Source organism: Bos indicus, chromosome 26 (assembly GCF_029378745.1).
Source record: "Bos indicus isolate NIAB-ARS_2022 breed Sahiwal x Tharparkar chromosome 26, NIAB-ARS_B.indTharparkar_mat_pri_1.0, whole genome shotgun sequence".
Lineage (NCBI taxonomy): Eukaryota > Metazoa > Chordata > Mammalia > Artiodactyla > Bovidae > Bos > Bos indicus.
In genome coordinates this window covers 32,657,946-32,683,408 of record NC_091785.1, presented here as the reverse complement: position 1 = coordinate 32,683,408, position 25,463 = coordinate 32,657,946, and the positions used below count along the sequence as shown (strand labels likewise).

Genomic DNA, 25,463 nt, shown 5'->3' with positions numbered 1-25,463 from the left:
CTTCCTGGGAAATATGTCACTATCCAAAGTACTAACCCCATCTGACAAAAGATGAGATATTGGCAAAAGTGCATATGTTCTGGTCTTAACAGGCAAATACTATGCATTTGTTAGAAACAGAATTCTTTACTTTCTTCTAAACCAGTCAATCCTAAAGGAAATCAACCATGAATATTCATTGGAAGGACTGATGCTGAAGCTGAATCTCCAGTACTCTGGCAATACAATGGAAAAGGCCCTGATGTTGGGAAAGATTGAAGGCAAAAGGAGAAGGAGGTGGCAGAGAATAAGATGGTTAGATGGTATCACTGACTCAGTGGACATGAATCTGAGCAAACTCCAGGAGATAGTGAAGGACAGGGGAGTCTGGTGTGCTGCAGTTCATGGGGTGGCAAAGAGTCAGACACGACTTGGTGTCTGAACAGCAACAACCTTCCATTTGAATGATCCACTAAAGAAAATTCTAGGCCAAATATATTAGAAATGCTGACACTTGTACAATGAAAAAAAAAGTTCAAGCAAAGTAAGTTATGCATACTTATCTGTTCTGCTACCTCAATCAAAATAAAACAACAAATTAAGAGGGAATTATTTTAAAAATAGACTCTGCTTGCAAAAAATAGACATTGAGGGATTACTTCACTAAAAAAAATAACATTGTTAGATTTACTTTTCTTGAATAACTTAAAAAAAAAGCACTCACATAAAATATCAATAAGAAATACAAGAAAGACTATAAATCAATGCAGATGTGACATACTGAGTCTAGAGCTTTCAGATCTTTAAACTTTTGCAGTACAGTACCTTTAGAATGGGAACTGCCATACTGCCATTATTGAAATAATTTCAGAAATCATAAATTTTATGAGTACTGTACTTATTGACTGTGAGGATGTTCTGGAGATTAAGAAACAATGGGAAGCATAAAAGAAAATAAAAACTGATGCTATCAATACATGCTGGAACTCTGCATGTCAGTATGAACATGATGAATGAATTCCTGGAGAGAAAAGTTTCTTCCTGAACTTCTTCTGTCCTTTTCACAAGGGGGTTGGAAATCACTGTGGGAGGATAGCATTCAAACTTATAAAGTGAGCTTTTGTTTTCAAAATTACCCAGAATGAATCATCATATCCTTGATCTATGGCCTTTTTTACTGGGTCACAAACTACAAAACAGGTTTTGGCTAACATTTCCTCTCTGTTTCAATATATTTTACAGGGGATGGGGGATAATATAATAGTTATTCAACACTCTGTTGCCCCACAAAGGAATGGAGAAGAACCAGAGAACTATAAATCTGGCCAAATATTTCCTGAAGGACTGGACTGGCATCACAAAAGGCAAGACTTATTCTGAGGAGCTTGTACCACTGAATCACTTCCCTTCATTCATAAAATAATAATGTCACCTGAACAATCATGACATGTGAGTGAACTTAATTTTTAAAATGTATTGAATTTGTATTTTGGAGATGAAATATTTTCAGAAGGCAGGACTGACGGAAGTTCACATCACGTTATAATATGAACATGGAATATATATAATTACAGTATTCAATATAATTCACCAAAAATGTTCTATTTGATAAACACAAAATATTAAAAAAAGATGTTAGCCATTATGCTATAAAGTATATAAAGCATAAAATAATCATTCCTTTCTATACTTATATATAACTTTCTTTTTACAAACTTTATTAAGGATATGGTTTCCAACAAAGCTTCCCTCATAGCTCAGTTGGTAAAGAATTCGCCTGCAATGCAGGAGACCCCAGTTCGACCCCTGGGTCGGGAAGATCCCCTGGAGAAGGGATGGGCTACCCACTTCAGTATTCTTGGGCTTTCCCTGTGGCTCGGCTGGTAAAGAATCAGCCTGCAACACAGGAGACTTGGGTTTGAGCCCTGGGTTGGGAAGATCCCCTGGAGAAGGGAAAGGCTGCCCACTCCAGTAATCTGACCTGGAAAATTCCATGGACCGTATAGTCCATGGGGTCGCAAAGAGTCGGACATGACTGAGTGACTTTCACTTTCACTTTTACTTTCCAAAAAAGTACTTAAAATTTGAAGACAGCCAGTTAAGTCTTCTTGGACTTAACTGGACATCAGAAGATAAAATGATTTTCTGGCACTCAGAAACTTCATTAGTAATTTTAGTAACAGGTAAAAGGCATTCACAACTATCCAGCTGCTCTTTGTATATGGGGACTTCTGTGGAGTGTGGAGTGAATAGAAAGACTTAAAAGAGCTATATATTAAAAAAAAATTTTTTTTTAATGTGGACCATTTAAAAGTCTTTATTGAGTTTGTTACAACATTGCTTCTGTTTATGTTTGGTTTTTTGGCCATGAGGCATGTGGGATATTAGCTCTGTGACCAGGGGTCGAACCGGCACCCTCTGCACTGGAACCAAAGAAGGCCCTAAAAGAGCTATTTCTGAAGCATGTGCTTTCTTATGTATATTGCAGAATGCCAACCTGACAGATGCAAAACACAAAGTAATATTTTCCTAACAATTTGGAGTACTGAATTTTGGACATGGCTCAATAAATTCTAGCTACTGAGTTTAATAAAAGCAAAAACGTATTGCTTTGGGAGAGCAAAGTAGCCGACATACAGCTTTCTCAGGAGGGAGCTGCTCACAGAGTGACTGGATGAACCATCCTTTGGCATTTAGCATATCTGCCTGGACACTGACTCTGGCATCATGCCCTGAATGGGTTATCCTCAGTATCGATGTTACTCAGACATGAAGAGTTTCTTGAATTCTTGATCCCTGGATAGGTGGGGATGTGGAAAAGGCACGTCTTTTACCATCTTTCATTATTTCACAATTCAAGGCATATAAAGAACTGCTTCCAATTCAGAAGTAGAAAGATAACAAATATTCATTCTCAGAGAAATAAGAAAAATCCAGACAAAATAATTATCGTTCTTTCTGGGAGATACCTGGTATATATGAGGAAGTTGTGATGAATTCTAGAGAGAAAGAAGCATCTCATTTGTGAGCAAAGGGTTGTGGCAACGTTCACACCTACTGTGAGTACCTGGTCTGAGTTCAGGCCTCCCTCTGGGAGGCTTTTCAGGAATAAAGGGAAATCAGTCAAACGTCCTGTGAAAAATGTAGGCTTGCAGAACAAAATGGGATCTGGAAGAGTTCTAAACACAAAAGCAAATTGCTTGGTTTGATAATTCTCACCCAATCTCCAAATCTTGCCATGAAAGAGGCAGTGGAGAAGGGGCTGGTTAGCAAAGTGAAACCTCTTATTCCCACATATTCTTGCAGTGCTTGCCCTCTGAGAGTCAAGTCCAAACCTGCTGGAAAGCATTAAGAAGAAGGAGGACTGAGTTTTCATCAGAAACAAACAAGAGGACAGTGGAACAATATCCCCAAGAGCTAGGGGGATACAAAGTCATCCTGGCACTCCGTATCTAGTGAAAAGTATCTGAAACATAAAAGTAAAATAATGATAGTTTTACACATTGAAAAATGAGAGTATTATCGAGCAAAATTTAGTTACAAGAAATGTAAAGGAATTCTTCAGGCTGAAGGGAGATGATATTAGATGGAAATTTGCGTCCACAAAATTTAGACACATGTAAAGCAAAATAATAACAACATATACAGAAGTAAAATATAAGAAAACCATAGCACAAAAGATGGAGAGGAAGTAAATAGAAGTATATGGTTGACAGTCTTTTAAATTTTATGAGAAGTAGTAGAATATTTATTCAAGGTAGACTGTGATAAGTCAGGGATGAAAATTGTAATTCTAGAGCTTCTCTGTCCAATATGGTACTTGAGGGCCACATAGGGCTTTTTAAATTAATTAAACTTATATAAAATTTAAAATTCAGTTTGTTGGTAGAACCAGTCACATTTCAAAGGCTCACTAACCACAAGTGGCTAATGTCACTGTTTTACAGAATACAGAAATAACATCTTGGAAGGATCTCCAAATTCCCCTGTCTTTACGATCCACTCAAAAGAAATACAGACATACTTATCTGTAGTTTGATTTAGGTAAAACACTTCCCTTCTCTAGGCCTCAGTTTCCTTAAATGTCAAATGACAGTCTTGGAATAGATAATCTTTAGTGCCCCTTCTAGCTTTAAAATATTAGGACTAAATAGACATTTCTCCAAAAAAGACATACAGATGGCTAACAAACACATGAAAAGATGCTCAACATCACTCATTATCAGAGAAATGCAAATCAAAACCACTATGAGGTACCATTTCACACCAGTCAGAATGGCTGCGATCCAAAAGTCTACAAATAATAAATGCTGGAGAGGGTGTGGAGAAAAGGGAACCCTCTTACACTGTTGGTGGGAATGCAAACTAGTACAGCCACTATGGAGAACAGTGTGGAGATTCCTTAAAAAACTGGAAATAGAACTGCCTTATGATCCAGCAATCCCACTGCTGGGCATACACACTGAGGAAACCAGAAGGGAAAGAGACACGTGTACCCCAATGTTCATCGCAGCACTGTTTATAATAGCCAAGACATGGAAGCAACCTAGATGTCCATCAGCAGATGAATGGATAAGAAAGCTGTGGTACATATACACAATGGAGTATTACTCAGCCATTAAAAAGAATACATTTGAATCAGTTCTAATGAGGTGGATGAAACTGGAGCCTATTATACAGAGTGAAGTAAGCCAGAAGGAAAAACATAAATACAGTATACTAATGCATATATATGGAATTTAGAAAGATGGTAACAATAACCCTGTGTACGAGACAGCAAAAGAGACACTGATGTATAGAACAGTCTTATGGACTCTGTGGGAGAGGGAGAGGGTGGGAAGATTTGGGAGAATGACATTGTAACATGTAAAATATCATGTAAGAAACGAGTTGCCAGTCCAGGTTCGATCCACGATACTGGATGCTTGGGGCTAGTGCACTGGGACGACCCAGAGGGATGGTATGGGGAGGGAGGAGGGAGGAGGGTTCAGGATGGGGAATACATGTATACCTGTGGTGGATTCATTTTGATATTTGTCAAAACTAATACAATTATGTAAAGTTTAAAAATAAAATAAAATTAAAAAAAAAAAAAATTAATGAACTGAAAAAAAAAAAAAATTAGGACTCAATGACTAAAAAATCTTAATGCCTCTTTTTCTCTGTGGAGCATTTTAGTAAACTAGAGAGCAAGGGACAACTCAGACCCACAAAAGTATTCTACCCTCCTCCCCCCTCCCCCCAAGACAATGTTGAAAAAATAACAAATAATTCAAATTGAACTGATTTTAAGTCGTTATCATATATTCAGAATGCCCAAGTCTACCACAGCACTGGTTCATGCAGTAGCCTACTTGGCCTCTGAGGACACCTGCATTTACTGTACTATAAAATATTTACAAGCACTTTGATGATGATATTACTACAGAAATACTTAAATATTTATATAACCTAAAAGTAAACTTATGCATTCTTAGTAGCGAACATAGCAAAAGAATGTACAGGGCCCCAGGTTTCTTTCATTCTTTTCTTTCCTTCTTTCTTTCAGCAATGATGACTTAACATTACCTACTTGGCAGATAAGTATGTATTCTATTTTGTTTTAGGATGATCAAATCTATCATTAAGCAATTTAAAAAAAACATCAGCACTACTTTCATCAAAGTCATAGCAGAACCTCCCCTTAGTTACCTGGTTTGCTGCAGATAATTAGCAAATGCTATTCCCAGAGCCCTCAGACATCAGTCAATGAAGCTGTGCCTCCAATAATGATGCTCTGGAATGAGCAGGTACTATGTAAATTGAGGTTGTTAAACAAAAGGAACCATGTTAATTACAGCTCCATTCAGAAATGAGAATGAATCTGTTCTATTCTATGAAATAAGACCAGAGCAGCAGGAAGGACATCCCATTTTCACAATTCAATAAAGAATGTTAAAGCCAGGAGATGAAGCAGCAGAAAATCTGAATGGGCAAAACTGTCAAAACACATTCCAAAGGCTCACTTGGGGAATTTACCAAACATGTATTTACTTAACAGACAAGGGAGCCAGGGTCAGCAGCGTCCAGATCTCTGGGGTGAATGAATGGATCATTCTTAAAAAAAACAAAAAGGGCTGTAAACTATTGACAAGTGACTAGAAAGTAATTAGAAAGCCTTTCTGAAATCATTATGGGTAGAGTTAATCACTCTCTGTATTCTTCTGTGAGCTATACACATTTCTATCACTGAATGTATAACATTCTATTGATAATTATCTGCTTATTCAGAAGTCACTATTGGGAGAACCGCGGGATCTATGTGGCTGGCAAACATGTTTTGCTTTTGTGAAACACTATTTTAAGCATTTCTGAACTGGTCTGCAACAAAAACAACAACACAATTTTTTTAAACAAGTGTATTTCATATAAAAAATTGGACCTCGAGCTTCTTTTGAAATTTGGAATATAGAGCAATACTGAGTCCCCATTTCCACATGATAAGCACAGGTTCATCGTAAGAACCAGGTCATATGGAGGCTGCCACCTACCTTCCTGACCCTTTCCCCTCATTTATGTTCCTGCTTTGCTGCTATAGGATCTGCCGGTGATTCCTTATTTGTATGTTCTTCCTTCCCTGTGAGACTGTAAACTTCTTTTAGCGTTAGTTGCTCAGTTGTGTCCGGCTCTTTGTGATCCCATGGACTGTGGCCTACCAGGCTCCTCTATCCATGGAATTCTCCAGGCAAGACTGGAGTTGGTTGCCATGCCCTTCTCCAGGCTATCTTCCCAACTCAGGTATCGAACCTGGGTCTCCCACATTGAAGGTGGATTCTTTACTGTCTAAACCACCACGAAGCCCAAATTTCTTTCAAGTGGAGGTCATTTCTTATACCTCCCAGTGTACGCAGCATTTTAAGAGGCAATGGATTACGTATGCAGGTGCTCAGGAAATTTGTGTCCATAGGAGCCACTGAGCTTGAAAACACAGTTGTCTTCTATAAATTTATCATAACAGGAGTCCAGAGTTTTAGAAGAAATTGAGCCTTGAGAGTAATTAATTGCACAGATGAGCAAACAAGGGTGAGGAGTTCGAGAGTGATCATCCAGGTCCCACTGCTAATGACTGACAGGGCTGCAACCATGAACCAAGTTTCCGAACTCTTATGTCAGTGATCTTTGCAGTCAAAAAATTTTAATTAAATGAAAGTGTCTTCCAAATGCATTACAATGTGGGTGATAAAGCACTTTAATACTTTAATATACATTTAAAATGTCAGTGCCCGAGAAAGGCCTTTGTAATTATTTGGGCAAGAGTGGGAAAAGAGACAGTCTCCACATTTCCTGGACACTGTTCCCATATAGCAATCCCAGCTGTTACAGAGGAATATGCTGTGGTCTCATGGTCTTTACTGGAATGGCTTTCTGTTGTTCACAAATTATGCAGAGTAAAAAACATCCTAGAAGTGTTCTTTTTGTCAAACCTTTGACTTCAGTCTATTTTTGTTCTCAAAAAACAAGAGGCCAATTCTCTTGTAGAATGGTAAAATGCCCATCTTACTGGCCCCTTTCCCCACTTGCCACAATGGCAAGGAAAGTTGTTATGCTTAACAAATGAATCAGGTGAGGTGGGAAATTTAATATATTTGAATTGATCGTTAATGCTGTGAAAAGCAAGTGATGAGGAGCTGACATTCCATCCTACCCCCACTCTCTCTGTCTCTCTCACATGCACACAAATGCATGTATGTGGTAAAACCTATTTTCCTGGCTTGAGACCCATGCACAGAGATTAATAGGTTAACACTTTACTGAAGTGTTTTGGAGTGGAAATAGGGACAGATAAAATCATAAAAATGCAACTGTCATAAATACAAATAATACTAGAATAGTAGGATTATTTTCCTTGACATCCCTTTTCTTGATATTGTCTTTTTTCTTAGTCTTAACTCTCTTCTTGGTGTGAACTGAAGCTGGAAAGGAAAGAAGTCCTGAAGGACAGAATCACTTCTCTCCTTCTGGTGCGGGCATGTGGCAATGGTGCATGTCTAGATCTAAACACATGAGTAGTGAGACTCGCATGGCTTGTAATCTTCAGGTTTAAGTACTAAAAATTACTGAAACCACACCAAGTTGAAAATATGCCCTGGCTTCTTTCACTCAGCTTCATGTTTTCAGAGTTCATTCATGTTGTGGCAGGGTTAGTTCCTTTGTTGTGGTTGTTCAGTAGCTCAGTTGTGTCCAACTCTCTGCGACCCCACGGACTGCAGCACGCCAGGCTTCCCTGTCCTTCACTATCTCCCGGAGTTTGCTCAAACTCATGTCCACTGAGTCAATGATGCCATTCAAGCATCTCATCCTCTGTCATCCCCTTCTCCTCCTGCCCTTGATCTTTCCCAGCATCAGAGTCTTTTCCAATGAGTCGGCTCTTCACATCAGGTGTCAAAGTACTGGAGATTTATGGAGTAGAGTTCCTTCATCGAGTATTAAAAATGTTTTTTAAATTTAATGTTCCATTATATGTATACACTACATTTTGCTTATCCGTTCAGGCACTGATGGATATTTTGGTTTCTGCCCCTTGGCTATCGTGATTAGTGCTTCTATGAACAACCATGTACAAACACTTATTTAAATATCTGTTTAAATATCAGTTCTTTTGGGTATGTGCCTACGAGTGGAATTACTGGATCATATGGTAATTCTGTGTTTAACCTTTTGAGGAACTGCAAAACTCATTTTTCACAGTGGTTATCCATTTTACACTCCCACCAGCGATGCGGGAAGGTTCTTATTTCTCCTTGGCCACCTTGTTATTTTCCATTAAAAAAATTTATAGCCATCCTAGTAGGTGTGAGAAGGCAATGGCACCCCACTCCAGTACTCCTGCCTGGAAAATCCCATGGATGGAGGAGCCTGGTAGGCTGCAGTCCATGGGGTCGCTAGGAGTCGGACACGACTGAGCGACTTCACTTTCACTTTTCACTTTCATGTATTGGAGAAGGAAATGGCAACCCACTCCAGTTTTCTTGCCTGGAGAATCCCAGGGACGGGGGAGCCTGGTGGGCTGCCGTCTACAGGGTCGCACAGAGTCGGACATGACTGGAGCGACTTAGCAGCGGCGGCGGCATCTAATGACGCTGAGCACCTTTCATGTGTCTGTTGGTCATCTGTATGTCTTCTTCAGAGAAATGTCTATTTAAGTTTCTTATCCTTTTTAAAATTGGTTTGTCTTTTTGTTGTTGAGTTGTGAGAGTTCTTTATATATTCTGGATGCTACACCCTTATCAGGTATGTACTGTATAAATATGTTCTTTCATTTTGTGGGTTGTCTTCTCAGTCTCTTGATAGTGTATTTTGACGTACAAAAGTTTTTTAATGTTAATAAGTCCAATATATCTATTTTTTCTTTTGTTGTGTTTTTAAGTGTCACATTTAAAATTCCATCGCCAAATCCAGACCATGAAGATTTATCCTTATGCTTTCTTCTAAGAGTTTTATAGTTTTAGTTCTTACACATAGGTCTTTTTTTTTGGCTGTACCCCACAGCTTGCAGGATCTTAGTTTCCTAACTAGGGATGGAATCTGTGGTTGCTGTGGGGGAAGTGTGGACTTCTAACCATTGGACCACCAGGGAATTTCATATATAGGCCTTTGGCCCATTTTGATTTAATTTTTCTTTATGGTGTAAGGAAGGAATATTTTTGACTCACAGAAAACATTTAGAATTCCTATGGAAGAGGTTATCTTCTTATACAGCTTATACCTGTTAACAACAACAATCTAATTTATCCTCTTACTCAAGAGCTTGACCAATGTTTTCACTGATTTATAAATTAAAATTTTATGTTTTATGCAGTATTTTTTCATATCTTGACCCTTCTGAGCACACTGAAAGCAGACATGTAGGTTTAAGTAGGAGAAGGAAGCATGGATATACTGAATACACGCAAAACAGAAAGTTACTGAGTCACTGAGTCTGAAGAAACACAGGACAATGAGTATGAGCAGGGAACACTGAATATTAATGCTGCTGCATTCGAGCATTAAGAAACACAAAACTTTGACTTAAAGGATGATCATCATTCAAGAAATATCAGGCAGCAAACCATGTTGAAAATTTAGAGGGGAAGATTGAGAAAGTGAAAAGAGGATCCTTAAAGGTGGCTTTAAGATCTATCTTAAAGGTAGATATTAAAGACATGATAAAAACAAGCTAGTGAATATAACAGAAAAGACAGACTCACAGATATAAACTAGTGATTACCAGTGGGGAGAGGGAAGGGCGAGGGACAAGACAGAATGGGGGATTAAGAGGTACAAAATAGATAAGTTACAAGGATATACTGTACAACACAGGGAATATAGTGAATATTTTATAATAATTATAAATGGAACATAACCTTTAAAAACAATGACTCACGATGTTTTACAACTTAAACTCATATGATTTTGTACACCAACTATATCCCAATAACTTTTTTAAAAAAAGAAATAGTCTAGAAATAAAAATTCAGTGTGATAGAGTAAGTCAGTTTCTTTAATTTTTCAACAAAATGTCACTCTTGCTATTCATATATCTAGTCTGAGAGCAAAGTCAACAAATATATGCGATACTGGCTGCCACTCTTAATCCCAAACACCTGGCAGATGTCATCAATCTATCACATTGCCCTGAACATGCCTTGCAAGTAACCCTCTCCTCGCAACGCTCCAGGCAATTGCTGCAATTGATCAGGCTTGGCACAAGCGAGACGACCTATCTGCTATCCGGGATCTACAGCAATGGGGTCTTTTTTCAACTGACAACACAAAACACCCACTCTTCAGCTTTCGGCCAGTGCTATCATTCTTGGATTTTCTGCCAACTCTTTCCTTCTAAAGTCCAAGGGAAATGACTGAAATGTGAAGGAGACAGTCAATGGCAAAGGCTCTCATCGGGTGGTGTGCTTCTTCGGTTCTGGACTAGACACATTCATGGCACTTTTAACAAACGGGGTTGTAGAGGCCTCATTCTAGGCTGACTAAACTAGAATTCCTGGGAGCGAGGTCTAGACATGTATGTTCTTAAAATTTTCTAGAAGTCACACTAGAAACTTTTTAGAAGTCATAAATAATTTTCTAGTTGGTCTCTTTGTTAAGACCTGGCTTTCATTCTTCAGCACTCTTTAGTACCATATGTCTGGCTCCAATACAGAACTTTATGCCTTTAACAGTGGGACTTTGGTACTCATAAGATTTCTTTAAGAAATTACAATATAAAGAATATTTCTACACTGTTTCAGTCAAGCTAATTTTAAGAACAGGACTGATCACATTCCTTTGTCTTATTTAAAGACCACCACACACTTCCTCCCCTTCCTGACTAAAAAAAAATTTTTGTGACAGTTCAGGAAATAATTCATTTTGTACCATTGGACAATGCAAGCTATGTAATTCAATGTGTTTTCTTCTTTGGCCTGAATCCTAGGAAGCTCTGGGTGAGTTTAATCCTTAGTTATTACAGCATTGCTTTAGGATTCCTTTACACATCAACCCCCACCTCCACCCCTACCCAAGTCTTCCTTTTACTTCCTGGTTTCTGGCTTCCGTCCTGGGTTAGGTTTTTTACTCTTGATACACTTACCTGACCTTTTGTTGTAAAGTACTTCTTTTTGTGGAAGTAGATGGGACATAGATCAATCACTGTTGTTTAGTCACTAAGTTGTGTCCAAGTCTTTTGCAACCCCAGGGACTGTAGTCTCCCCAGACTTCTCTGTCCATGTGATTTTCCGGGGAAGAATACTGGAATGGGTTGCCATTTCCTTCTCCAGTGGATCTTCCCGACCCAGGGATCAAACCCATGTCTCCTGCTTGGCAGGTGGATTCTTTACCACTGAGCCACCTGGGAAGCCCAGATCAATCAATTTGTTGTTCAGTCGTTCAGTTCTGTCTGACTCTTTGCAACCCCATGGACTACAGCAGGCCAGGCTCCCTGTCCTTCACTATCTCCCAGAGTTTGCTAAAACTCATGTCCATTGAGTCAGTGACGCCATCCAACCATTTCATCCTCTGTCGCCCCCTTCTCCTCCTGCCTTCAACCTTTTCTAGCATCAATATCTTTTTCAATAAGTCGGCTCTTTGCATCAAGTGGCTAAAGCGTTCGAGTTTCAACTTCGGCATCAGTCCTTCCAACGAATATTCAGGGTTGATTTCCTTTAGGATTGACTGGTCTGATCTCCTTGTTGTCCGAGGGACTCTCAAGAGTCTTCTTCAGCACCACAGTTTGAAATTATCAATTCTTTGGTGCTCAGCTTTGTTTATTGTCCAACTCTCACATCCATACATCCAAACATGACTACTGGAAAAACCACAGATTTGACTATATGGATCTTTGTCAGCAAAGTTATTCTCTGCTTTTTAATATGCTGTCTAGGTTGGCCACAGCTTTTCTTCCAAAGAGCAAGCATCTTTAATTTCATGGCTGCTGTCATCATCCACAGTGATTTTGGATCAATCAATAAACAAAAATAATTCAGATTGTTAAATACAGATTCCTGGGCCCCACAACCAGAGTTTCTAATTCAGCAGGTCTGGGCTGGAGCCCAAGAAGTTGCATTTCCAACAAGTTCCTGAATGATGCTGATGTTGCTGGTTCCTGAGGACTATGTTTTGAGAACCACTATTCTAGAGTAGGAATGGGCAAACTAGGGCCCTGGAGCCAATACAGCCAGCCTGTGGCTTGTTTCTGTAAATAAAGTTTAACTGAAACATACACAAACACACACAAATTGTACACCAGAGTAGTCTATAGAGAACTCTAAAAGCTAAGGGGGAGAATTTATACTGTACCATGAAGCAGACAAAAAGATGGAGACAGTTTATTCCTGAATAAAGCAGAGGGCTCTGCATTTTAGACACTGACATTTTGAGAGGTAGAAATTAATGAAACTCAAACAAGGGAGTTAGTGAACAGGTGGAGAAAAGCATAACAAAAAAGGATGGATAGTTTCATTGTATATTCTAGCAGAGTTTTAAGGTGATGTGACCTTAGTATTTTTTTTAACTTGAGATGTAAGGTGACAAAAGATCCAAACTGAGCCCAAATTATTGTTTTCCTAAAATAAATAAATAAATAAAAGGTACGAAGGAGCTAAAGATTTTCTAATATTTATGCTGCTCTTCTGACATTAAAGAAAAGGCTAAATAATATGGATTTTGATAATCTAGCTCATCAGATGTCAAGTGCTGGTCAATGTCAGGTGAAGGACAGTAAAGAATTATTCAATTTTGCAAACTGAAATATCAGTCTGATCTTAGAAGGATAGTAGATAATCAAATGTGCACTTAGAGACTTCTTTTAGTAAAACTCATAAATATAGTTTACTACTGTTTGCCTTTCTTAGCAAGCACTATGACATCGGGAGTTTCTAAAATACAGAATAAAACAAGCAACTATTGTTTCCAATACAACAGAGAATTTACTAGACTTCATCGGCAAGGCTGTATACTAAACTTATTAGCATAATTCTAAGAAGAATTTTTAATTACATCTCAATAGGCTCCAATACGGAGAAAGCAATGGCACCCCACTCCAGTACTGTTGCCTGGAAAATCCCATGGATGGAGGAGCCTGGTAGGCTGCAGTCCATGGGGTCGCTAAGAGTCACGACTGAGCGACTTCACTTTCACGCATTGGAGAAGGAAATGGCAACCCACTCCAGTGTTCTTGCCTGGAGAATCCCATGGACGGAGAAGCCTGGTAGGCTGCAGTCCATGGGGTCGCACAGAGTCGGACACGACTGAAGTGACTTAGCAGCAGCAGCAGTAGCAGCAGGCTCCAATAGGGAACCACTAAAATTGAGTCTTTTACCAAACTTCTGTGTAGAGTATTAACAAGTTGAGATGGGACTTCTTTTGAGGGAAAAGGTATGTATGTAGGCTTAAACCCTTAGCCATTAAAAAAAAAAAAAAATGACTTCATTCATTTAATATATACCCAACAAAAGTTTATTGCTTACAGGCTGTGTATAAAACACTGAAATGAATGTTTCCCTCCAGGAAAGGTTTCTTTTTTATTTTGGGCCATTATTTATTGACTGCTTCATTGTATGCCAGCTACTGTGCTAAGCACTTGACAGATAACTGCACTTTATCTTCAAACGAAGCAGACTATTACTAACCTTTCCTAAAGATAATGTGAGGCTCAGAAAGGTCAGGTAATTTGCCCACGGTTGGCTAGTATTCAAAACCCACATCTGATTGATCCCCAAGCCAATATTTATGGCCATTGGCATATACTGTGCTTTCACCAGTCCATAAATGGCCAAAATCATAGGCATTCTGGGCAAGCAATTTGGAGCAACACTTTGGATAAACACATAACAAAAAAGGAAGCTGCTTTTATGAATTTTCCAATGTCATAAATCAAATACAAGGATGAAGGTATAAGGCAAACTTTAAAAAATTAAAAAAATGACTTCTTCCACTTGAAAGAAAAGCAAGATGAGTCTTCTAGGGTCCAAGAGCCTTATATTCTGGGGTCTATTTCCCAGCCATCTGGCCTGTTTGTCCGACTCTTTCTTCTACCCTCAATCCTAGAGTTCCCAGTTCCTCTCCAGGATTTCGGGCATTTTGTTTTTTGTGCGACATGCAGTGACTGCACACGTGCTCAGACAGTGCTCACTGTCGACGTAGGGACCACTCGTTTCTGAGAACTGAACTAGCTCTCTGGTTTGTTTTCACCATCCATCTGTCTAAATTGCCTTGTATCTTTACGGTGTTTCTTATAGGGGCTGCAGGTTTGATTTCACTGAGGACTTGTCTATTCTGAAGTTCAGGCGTCTTTCTAAGTAAACCTTGGCTTGACCACACTACCAATTCCCTTCATATCATCTTTTTAAAAAAAACTTATTTTAACATTTTCTTGGCCATGCCTCACAGCATGCAGGCTCCTAGTTTCCTGACCAGGGATCAAACCCATGCCCCCTGCATTGGAAGCACAGAGTCTTAACCACTGGACTGCAGGGTAAGTTCCTTCATATCATTTATAATTCACAGAACTGGTGGGGTTCTTTCTCACCTGAAGCAAAGAAATTCCCGTCACTATAGAATTCTCGATGTTCTACTACATTCCACTGTAAACATCCTATTAGGAGACATGGAATTTCTAAAGGCTCAGTAATCAGAGGACTGTGCTCTTTTTCCATTCCTGACTGAGGCCAGTGTTCTAAGGAAGCTTCCAGAAATATACAAAGTAATAGCTCAATTGCTAACAATTTTCATTCGATAAGAGTAGGAATGGATACAGTGGGCTTTCCCAACTTTCTATTCCAACCTTCCTTCCTCGGAGGGTCCATCATTGGACATGGGAAGTCCAAAGTCTATTCATTTTTCCCCCTTGATATAACAAAAGCATACTCTCAAACAATTTGAAAAATTACTGTTACTAAATTATTATTTTAAAAGGGACATCAGTTTCATCAAAGAGGGACTGGGATCATCAACTATGAGAGTGGTTATTCCAATTAAAAAGGATGATGCCAAGATCTTTTCTACCCAATTTAGGCACTGAGATACTACAAGCTATTTTGTCATCATTATAATCTGATCTAAAAAACATGCAATAGACCACTTATGCATAAAAGAAACTCTGAGGACAGGGTTGGTCCTGATGTTGACTTCTCAGAGCCAAGGAAGCTATAGCTTCCCAACTACAACTGAACACCACCGATCAGCTGGCTTTGAATGTTGCTCCAGCCACAGAGCAGTACTGAAAATTATGTTCCATGTGAAGAAGAAAAACAACCACCTTTTCAAATTACAGAAAAGATTTACAAAGTAAAGACCAGGAAAAAGACTTATTTACCCTATCACAGCAATCAGTCATGTGAACAAATGTTTATAGCTGTTTTGAATCAACAGAGACAAGATGTGAAAAGGATCATAAGAAAGCATGCAAAACATCTTCTAAAAGAGAATGTTTTGTGATCTGCATCCTCCCCTCCATGTCCAGCATGTTGCGGAGCCCGCAGTAGGTACTTAATAAATATTACACATGTAATATGATGCAATGTAATGAGCCATGCTTCAAATTATAGATATCAACTCAGTTTTGGGGACTGGTATACCTTGAGAACCCAGATGATGCCAACACATAATGAAACTTCTTTTTTCACACAAACAGAAAGCTCAGGAAGCTGGTGAACAGCTCTGCAACCTAGAAACTAGCTGTGCAGAGCACTCTTTGAATACGAATTAGCAGTGGGTAATGGCAGCATATTTATGAGGTCTCTTGCCGGGTCCTTTCCTCCTGTGAATGCTGTATAATTCATTGCGTGCGCCCTGACCCCAGTGCGCTCCTGTTCTGACAAATCATACTTGATTAAGACAAATCTTTATTAGTTAGCTAGTCAACTTCCCCATTTATCACTGGCAAATCCCATTCTCCTCTTTAGGTGCAGGAAAAGTGACTGAAACCTTAACAAAAACACGTACCCAAACATCTAAATACAAATAAAAGATGTGTTATACACAGCAAGTAATACCAGAAGGCTCAGAGTTTTAAGAGATGATTAAACAAATTATTTAATAGGTACACATTATACCCACTGACGAACTCAAACCCACTACACATCTCACCCAGACTGAGGAATGGTTCATTAGGAATTTTTAATATACTCCTTAACTCCTGTTTGAAAACAAAATGTCATATTTAAAAACTGTATTACTAAGTTGGAGGTTCAAAATACTGAAGAAAAAAAAAAAAAGATTGCTGAGTAGAGAGAATGTTTAAGGTTCCTACCAAAAGAATAACAACAACAGATCTTCTAAAACATGAAACAGAATAAGGCAGAATGAATTAAAAATTATCCTTGATTCTTTAGTACCTTGGAAAATATATCTTTTTTTGGTCTGCAGTATTTTCATGAACTGCAATGTTGTACCTTAAAGATGATTTAATGTATTTATAGTGGGTGGTATTCATTGTAGAGTCTGATACACTGAGCCTGGGACCAGAACTGTTCTCAGAAACTTGAAGATGAGGTCATCAGTAACAGAGAAGCATGCCGTGTCCTGGGCTTGCCACTGACCAGAATAAATAGCATCACAATTTGGGGCTTCACTGGTGGCTCAGACGGTAAAGTGTCTGCCTGCAACGCAGAAGACCTGGGTTCGTTTCCTGGGTCGGGGAGATCCCCTGGAGAAGGAAATGGCAATCTACTCCAGCACTCTTGCCTGGAAAATCCCATGGACAGAGGAGCCTGATAGGCTACAGTCCATGGGGTTACAAAGAGTTGGACACGACTGAGCGACTTCACTTTTACTTTCTGACAATTTAAAAAAATTGTCTAGTTTCATGGAGGTAGAAGTTGGTACAAACCATTAGCTCTCTTTCCTAGTGAGAGTGAGAGAGAGATAGTAAATCAGAATGAGAAGAAAACATGGTTTGAGCTGATTTTCATTTCCCACATTTTTACTCTTAAACCTTGATTCCATTGGTGGAGGAAAATCTTTCTACTTTTTTCATAAGAAGCTAGGACATCAATCTGGTGTATAATTGATAAGTAATTTCTACATAGATTATAATTGGTCCTTTAAAAACAAAGCAGAACAATGTGTAATATAGGAATTCTGTGACAATATGTTTATGTAAGATCCTAAACGTTCTGCACTAATGATAAATAAATCTGTAAAGAATGTATGGAGGGGGGAATCCACTTTTTCTCTTGACTTTAATGAGACACCAGTTAACACTACATAGTACACATATCATATTTTACTTTATTGATGTCCTTAAGTGTTAAATGGAAAGTAACATTCAAAAACATTTTGCACATTGAGGCTGTCTTGTATTTCCCCAAAACTCCCATTTAGAAAATGTGGATACATCTTGAGAAATAAGGTCAGAGCTTGGTATGAGAGACTTCAAAAGAACACCTAGTGCAGTGGGAAATAGTGTGTTGATGATTTTATAAGCAGACCAACTCTGATTATATCTATGGATTCAGAAGGGATCACACCTAAACAATTCCTCCCCGTGCTACAGGTCTTTCATCATGATCTCAAAGCACTGAACGAATATTCCAAAAGTGAAAATTGCCATCGTCCCTTTGGAGAACCTTTGTTTCAGTTGGGGGTGGGATGGAAAGTTAAGTAGTTTACAATAGGCCCACAGAAGTAAAGGAAAAGTTTTGTAGGCATTTTTACTTGTTCATGGATTTTTCTACCCTTTTTTTTTCTTTTCTTGAAAATCCTGATGAAAATCAACTTTCCCAGAACAATTTGCCCGTGAAGACAAATCTTACATCAGAGGTAAAATCAGAATTCAATTCAATAAACATTATGCAGAGCCAATTACATGGCAGGCACCGTAAGAACACAAAGAATAAAGCATGTTTCCAACACATACAGCTCATACTGAAATGGGGCAGAATGATGTGAAAATCGCCACCGCTACAACAAAGCGTAACACATTGTACAGGTTCTAAATAGAGAAATGTGCCAAATGAGTTGGACCAACGAGCATACAAACATGATACTCTCCACCGACCTGTTCATCATCCTGGCAGGTCTCCAAGAGTTCACATGCCACGACTGCCACCCCAGGCCTCTGGTCCCCAGCTTGATCATCTGCCACACAGTAAGGTGGATACCTTTTGACATGCTTTAAAAACTGAGGGCCCACTGACAACCTAAGTGTAACAGACACTCTACCGTGCAACTCACATCTCTTTTCAAATCTTAGAAGATAAATCTGAAGATCTATGGAAACATGATGCTAATTTTATTCATTGTAGCTTTGGAATGGACATAATGCTAACCCGAAACTAACTGTAAAGAATAAATATTTGAAACAGTGGGATGATGAGTCATCAGATAATCTACAAAAAAGGTTTTATTTCTAGCAGTATTTGCAGGTAAAAATGATGAAAGGTACTTGGTCCAGCTACTCCTTAATGTATTTATAGTAGGTGATATTATAAAGGTATTATCATCCAGTGGCACATAAATCAGATTGGATGATAAGAAGATAGAATTCTCTCCTGTCTAACCACTCCCCATATGTGGCCTCAGGTAACCAAGAGGCCATCTATTGCATCTTGGTGTTGTTTCTTTCCTTACATAACATCTGGCACATAATAGATCTTTAATAGTAATACTTCCTGGATGGATGGATGGATGGTTGTATAAATGAATAGTGGGAATATCCAGAGGGGGGAAAACAAGAATGTAAAGAAAAGTAAAAGGGAAGAACATTAAAAACAAGAAAGGCTAAAAGGTAAAAGTGATACAGAGACTTATTAAGAGAGTTAAACACTGACAGGAAAAGAGCCTGATGCTGGGAAAGACTAAAGGCAGGAGGAGAAGGAGGCGACAGAGGATGAGATGGTGGGATAGCATCACCGACTCAGTGGACGTGAGTTTGAGCAAACTCCCAGAGATGGTGAAGGACAGGGAAGCCTGGAGAGCTGTAGTCCGAGGGGTTGCAAAGAGTCGGTGACGACTGAACAACAACAACGACCCTGACTGGTGGAACTCTAGAGTCAGCAGAGATGTGGAAGTTATTTATTCCACTCAGGGGTTGGATTAGATCATCTAGAGAAAAGCAGTTTTTCTAAAGGGTGTATCACGAAGAGCATGGGTGAGAATCCAGACTTCTTAACTCTTCATTTCATATGCGATGTAACACTAATACACAAGCAGAAAGTTCAAGACCATGAAAATCAGTGAAGACTCCTTCTTATTAGAGTCAATGAATGGCCCTAGGGCATGGCTCCTTAAAATAGCCTCATCACTCCTGCAATCATGGGTGAAATGCTAGGGAGGCAGATTTCCACCAAGGAGAATCCCACACAGCACTGGTCTAACTCATCATTTCAGTGGTATTGTCTGAGACTAGTCAGAAATACCAAATATATACCCATTTATACTCTATAATGAGTAACTGGGTCAAAACAGTGGGAAAAGGGGGGAGAGGATTTCACTTTTCCCTTATAGTTGACTTTTTTAGACCTTATTTAATTTGGGGAAAATAATTCATATAGGTTACATACTCAGCTATTGTAAACTGATCACTCATTCTTCCAACAAACAGTTACTAAGTGCTTACTATATGTGCCAGGCATGGGAATAAAAATCCAAATGTGGCATGAGACGATCATAATGAACTATTAGGCAAATAAAGGTTCTTTGAGAGTGGAAGTTAAGAACGTTTAATGTTATAAAATTCACTTGATGAACACTCCGAGGTTACTTCCTCATCCACACATTTTAATGGACTACTTTCACATGATGAGGACTTGCAAACACATTCCTAGAAAGCAAAATAAATATCAAGTAATCATATTGCTTTGTTGCTGTGTTTAACTACTACAGAGAGGAAACTCGTCCCCACCCCAGTATAATTTTGCCATTGTGTGTAAGGTTGGTAAGTCAGTATAATCAGATATTCTAATTGCAAACATTTGATGGAGAAACCCAATTCTACAGCAAATTTTCAGAATGTGTTAAAATTGATGTCAATGTCTCAGTAATTTCACAGTTTAAAAAACAGTTAGAAATGTAATGACTACACTACACTTGATTAAAGCATTTACAGCTCTAATCAAAAACTGACAGCAAGATCAAAGATGTTAACTTAAATCTCTCTTCTAATTATGTTTAAAATGCCACACCTCAGGCCTGTCTCTCCTCTTCTTTTTCAAACCAAATTCTGCTTAAGAAAGATCTAACACTTCTTAACAGTTCATTATCCAATAAAACTATTCAAAGCTTAAAAGCAATCTACACAATTAGTCAGGACCTCAGGGAGTCCACCGGTAGTCTTTATTACAGGACTTCATATTAAAACACCTTAATTATATTTGTCAAATGGATTTCATTAAAACCCATCGTCACTTTAATTTTCATATTTTGACAGTGCTGGCATAGGCATTATTACCACCTGCCAGGCTAGGAACTACAATGAAATTGTCAAATTCCTTCAAATCCTAAGCAGTTTCTTTTGTACCTGACTGATCGTTTTCCCTGGATGGGTAATCTATTACAATTAGGAGAATTAAAATACCCCGACTTAAATTCTACTCTGAATATCCATGTTTCTTGCAGGTGCAGGAAAAACCAACTACATCCATGCTGGGTTGCCAGGTGCACTGTGCAGAGAGGGTGATGCACACGCTTTGCAGTGTATCTGAATAGCAAAGCCGAGACATCAAACAGAATGCTCGATGATTCAATCACATCACAACCATCAGGACTTGAAAGCCAGGACTTTTTTCTTTTTTTTACCTCCTATTCATTATGCTGCCATATTTTATAAAATATACGGTGTTTCTGGTCATTCACTTGAGATTCAATTGTATTTTCATTTGCCACTGCGATTTAGATTATTGAAATAGCAAATGGAAAAATATATATATGCATGCCTTTCTTTCCAGCTATGCAATGTTCAATGTCAACAGCGATGCGATGTTTATAGCACTTTCCTAATTCAGTTAGTTACGCAACTTCGGGGAAATGGATGCATGTACACTAATAAGCAAAGCATTTTGGTCTGTTTTTCTCTTGACTTTCTAAGTCTTTGGTAGCATATGCAATAGAGAGACAGAATTCCTCTATGATCCTCCCTTTAGATTGTAGCATATAAAATTCTATCTTCCAAGTGTCTAAGATGGAATAGGAATAGCAAAAAAGGATAGGCGTGTGTTTTTTTTTTTCCTTTTTTAACTTAACAGGCTCATAAGATATAACAAAGGAGAGCGGTTTCTGGCCTATGTCTAACACACTTCAGGGCTTTGTACGATGGTCTCAGGAGTAATAATCACCTTGCTTTATGAATACTTTAAATCACAGTAAATGGTCTTGGATTATTTTGAGTAAAGCCGAACTTTTAAAGATTTACTTACAAAAATCATACGACATTAAAAAAATTATAAATGATCACTGACTTATATGTCTCAAAATGCAATATAACTAAATAGAAAACATGCTTGGAGAATTACACACAGGGAAAATGCACTTAAATGCAGTTCCCACGTCACTACTGCCTAGAAGCCTTTCACGTTCAACTCTGCTGGCAATGTCTTCCCCTCCTCTGGACTCGGATCAATTCATTATCTGAACCACAATGATGGCATGTATCCGAAGGCTGGAGTTTCTGGTCTTCTCTCTATGCCCAGAGTCTGGCAGAGTGCCTGACATGGTGCTCACAGTGTATGCCCACTAAGAATAACTGACTATATTCATGCTCATCTCTCCTACCAGATTGCAGGCAACTCCCCTATGGCAGGGAATAAGTCTTACATATTATTCACTTCTGCTCCATACAGTGCCTCATGAATGGCAGTCATTTGGCATATCTATCTCTATGTCTACATATATCTATCTATGTCTATAGATATCTATGTCTGTATCTATCTATCTATGTCTATCTATCTCTATGTCTATCTATGTCTATATCTACATAGTTATACAATGACAGAGATAGGTATACAGATAGTATGTTTATGAGTGTGTGTGTATGAGCCAATATTTAGAATTATGTTGAATACCAAATTTATAAAAAAGCTCCAAGATTCCTATGTCAAAAAATACAAGAAGCATCAACTCCTTTTAAGTTTTTATTAAATGTTACTATAATCTTGAACCAGGAATCCTTCACATTTGCTCCTCTCTCCCTTGTTGACCTTCAGTAACTACTTGGATGTGAATTTGAGCAAACTCTGTGGGAAGAGGAGCCTGGCAGCCTACAGTTCATGGGGCTGCAAAGAGTCGGACATGACTTAGTGACTGAACAACAACTCTGCGTAGGAGGCAGACAACTGATGGAACTGATGAAGTAGAGAGGCAAGAGGAACACAACTTAGACGTTTTGCAGGGGGAATCAGAATTCTTTTCCCAAAAGCTCCTCAGCTACTAGAAAATACTTTCCACTGCCACCTGTCAATAATTTATTTAAAGCCACTATTATTAATAATCACAGAACACATGGATTTTTTTTCTCATTAGGAAAAAGAACTGGAACAATCTACCATTTTAGAAATGGTCCTAGAGGGACACTTCAAAAATGAGGCCAGATGTGATCTACATTCTGGAATATTTGAAGTTGATTTGATATAAATAGAGGTCTACAGAAACCCTGCTGACACAAGAATCACAAGGCACATATAAGTTTATGAATACTGCATTTATTATCTTTTAAATGCAACACACATTAACTTGGTACTCAAAGAGTGATTTTGCTCACTTGAGAATTATTGTGTCTTAACACCATAGTATCAATTTCTGCTTCTCGGCACCCTGTCTCTGTCATTCACAAAGGCTAACATAGTACTTGTCTTTATGTTGTCAATTTGTGTTCAGAGGGATGCCAGAACAGGAGTTAGCTTATAGACCAAAAACTCTACGTGGTTTACACAATGAATTGACACAGGGATGTGTCAAAATGTGGTTTGTAAAAGTGAGCACTTTGGACAGCACACAACATATAGCAGGAAGTCTGGGGAATTGAGGGAATCGAGGGCTTCCACTGAAAAGGGACATTAGGAAATGAGGAAGGACCTTCTGGAGGGGACAGGGATACTAGAGGTAATAGATAGAGAAGATCATTTAAGGGAGACCCTCTGCAGGTGGGGTTTTGACACCAAGGTGGGAACCCTTGCCAAATGCAAGGATCAGGAAGTCTGCCTGGGACAGTGTCCACACCACAAGGGCTGCCATCTCCACTTCTTGCTAAGGGCATCTCCCTTCTTGAGTCCACATGGTCACGGATATCACTTGCTATGACCTCTGCAAGTTCTTCCAAATCCCCCAGTTTCTGAGCTCGTAAGTCCTGGTGGGAGTCCTCAACCTTCCAGAACTGGGCAAGATAAGGAATGTGGCCATTCTGGTTTTTCTCTTATCGACAGCCAGCTTGGTGTGTTGGAGGGATGGGGTAGTAGGGAGGTAACGTGGGACATGGGGGGTCATGAGAGACAGCAAGAGGACTAGAAGAAGAGCGGCAAAGACTTTCGAATAGCATGATCAGAGAGAGAGCCTGAAGTGCCCAACTGACAGCTCGACAAGCCTGCTCAGCTACTGCTTTCCGACAGGACAAAATCTGTGGTTTTCACTTCCCACCACCCCCCATCCTTTTAGAATGATTATGTTGAAAACAAGCTATTGCTTTTTCTGTAACAGTCACACGACAACAAAGCAGTATTTACTATCCTTTTGAAGTTATACAAAAACAGCCAATGAGAATATGCCTGACTCTCCACTGTAGGCTGGAAACTGAGACTTGGGCCTTTGTACTGAGGAATTTGGATGCTAAACCACAGCATTCATCAACATCCTCCTGGAGCCCAGATAATAAATGACACCAAGATCTGTTTCTGGACTGAGCCCTGTATTTTGTATTCAGACTACCCTCAGGGCTGCTACTCTCTTAGATACAAAAGAATACTGATTCTCTTTAAATAAAACAATGACTGCCTAATTCAATGGTTGCCAAATGATGGGTCAATATTAAAATGCTTTAGCTATATTTTTCTTTGGGGACTCAACACTGGAGCCCTTAACACAGCACACTAATAGAGGTGAACAGATCATTCACGAAGTGGAACAATCTGGTCCACTTAAACATTTATCTATAGAAGCTTCTGTGTGTGTGTGTCTCTCTGTGTGTATATTCTCAGAGTGCTGAGATCCTCCTTACCCACCTCCAGGCTTTGCAAGGCCTGATCCCCAAAGGAGCTCGTCCACTGGTTCCCCATCAGAGGCGGTAGTGGTGGGGGAGGGGTGGTGTGGCAATAGGAGCAAGCTATAGGCAAAATAAGATTTCAGTCAGACTCAAAGGCTGCTGATTCTTGATAAACAGGAAAGTTTCTGCTTATTTTTTTTTAAACTCCCATGTTTCATTCCTGAAACAGTAGGATTTCATGCTTCATAGGTAGATAATATTTTCATGGCATTGGCAGAAACTGCTATTTAAAGATATTCTAAAATGACATCTTTAGCATCTCCATAATATTTTTACAATATAAACACAAAAGAAATAGATTTTTTAATATAATAACTTTTTAATGAGAATTTAAAAATAAAAACTATTTAAAAGATAGTCTTATGTTCCATAAACTTAATTCTTCAGGTAAAAAAGTAATTTCATCTTTCAATTTTAACTGCAAATGGCCCTTCGACTGTTACTCTTCAGAACTGTCAGCTGAAGGTGGAAGGCAATGGTTATATTTGATTTCCTGGTGGAGAAAAGTTGAACCAAGGACTTAAATTACTTTTCTACTGTCCTAAATGAGACACAGAAGCATGAGAAGATACTTTGTCTTCTGGTCTATGTTTTAATCTTCAAAGCAGAAAAGTAGCATAAACCATTACTGGGAATATGTGCAGTTTCTGGAAACTTCTCAGGCTTTGGCCTGAGAGCTGAGAGTCAAAGAGGAGTTCAAATAAACCTTTCTTTTAATAGCAAAAACAAAATATTAAACTAAACTCACCTTTGTTTTTCACAAAAATTCTCATATTTTGTACAT

At 38.8% G+C, this 25,463-nt stretch overlaps 1 protein-coding gene across 15 annotated transcripts in view; it reads right to left on the bottom strand.

Moving 5' to 3' along the window:
- Nucleotides 1–25,463, bottom strand: part of VTI1A (vesicle transport through interaction with t-SNAREs 1A) — a 382,104-nt gene that overhangs the window by 160,997 nt on the left and 195,644 nt on the right. For 6 of the 15 annotated variants that reach the window (XR_011564379.1, XM_070781289.1, XM_070781284.1 and 3 more), the window contains one exon: nucleotides 24,639–24,739. The exons of 7 other annotated variants lie outside the window; for them this stretch is intronic. Coding sequence is in view for 7 of the 8 variants with exons in the window: in XM_070781289.1 (XP_070637390.1) it covers nucleotides 24,639–24,739 (101 nt within the window). In the remaining variant the exon portion in view is untranslated. Of the gene's footprint in view, nucleotides 1–18,490; nucleotides 18,571–24,638; nucleotides 24,740–25,463 lie in introns of all 15 variants that reach the window. 2 more of the 15 variants (XM_070781286.1, XM_070781287.1) reach the window with 1 other exon arrangement.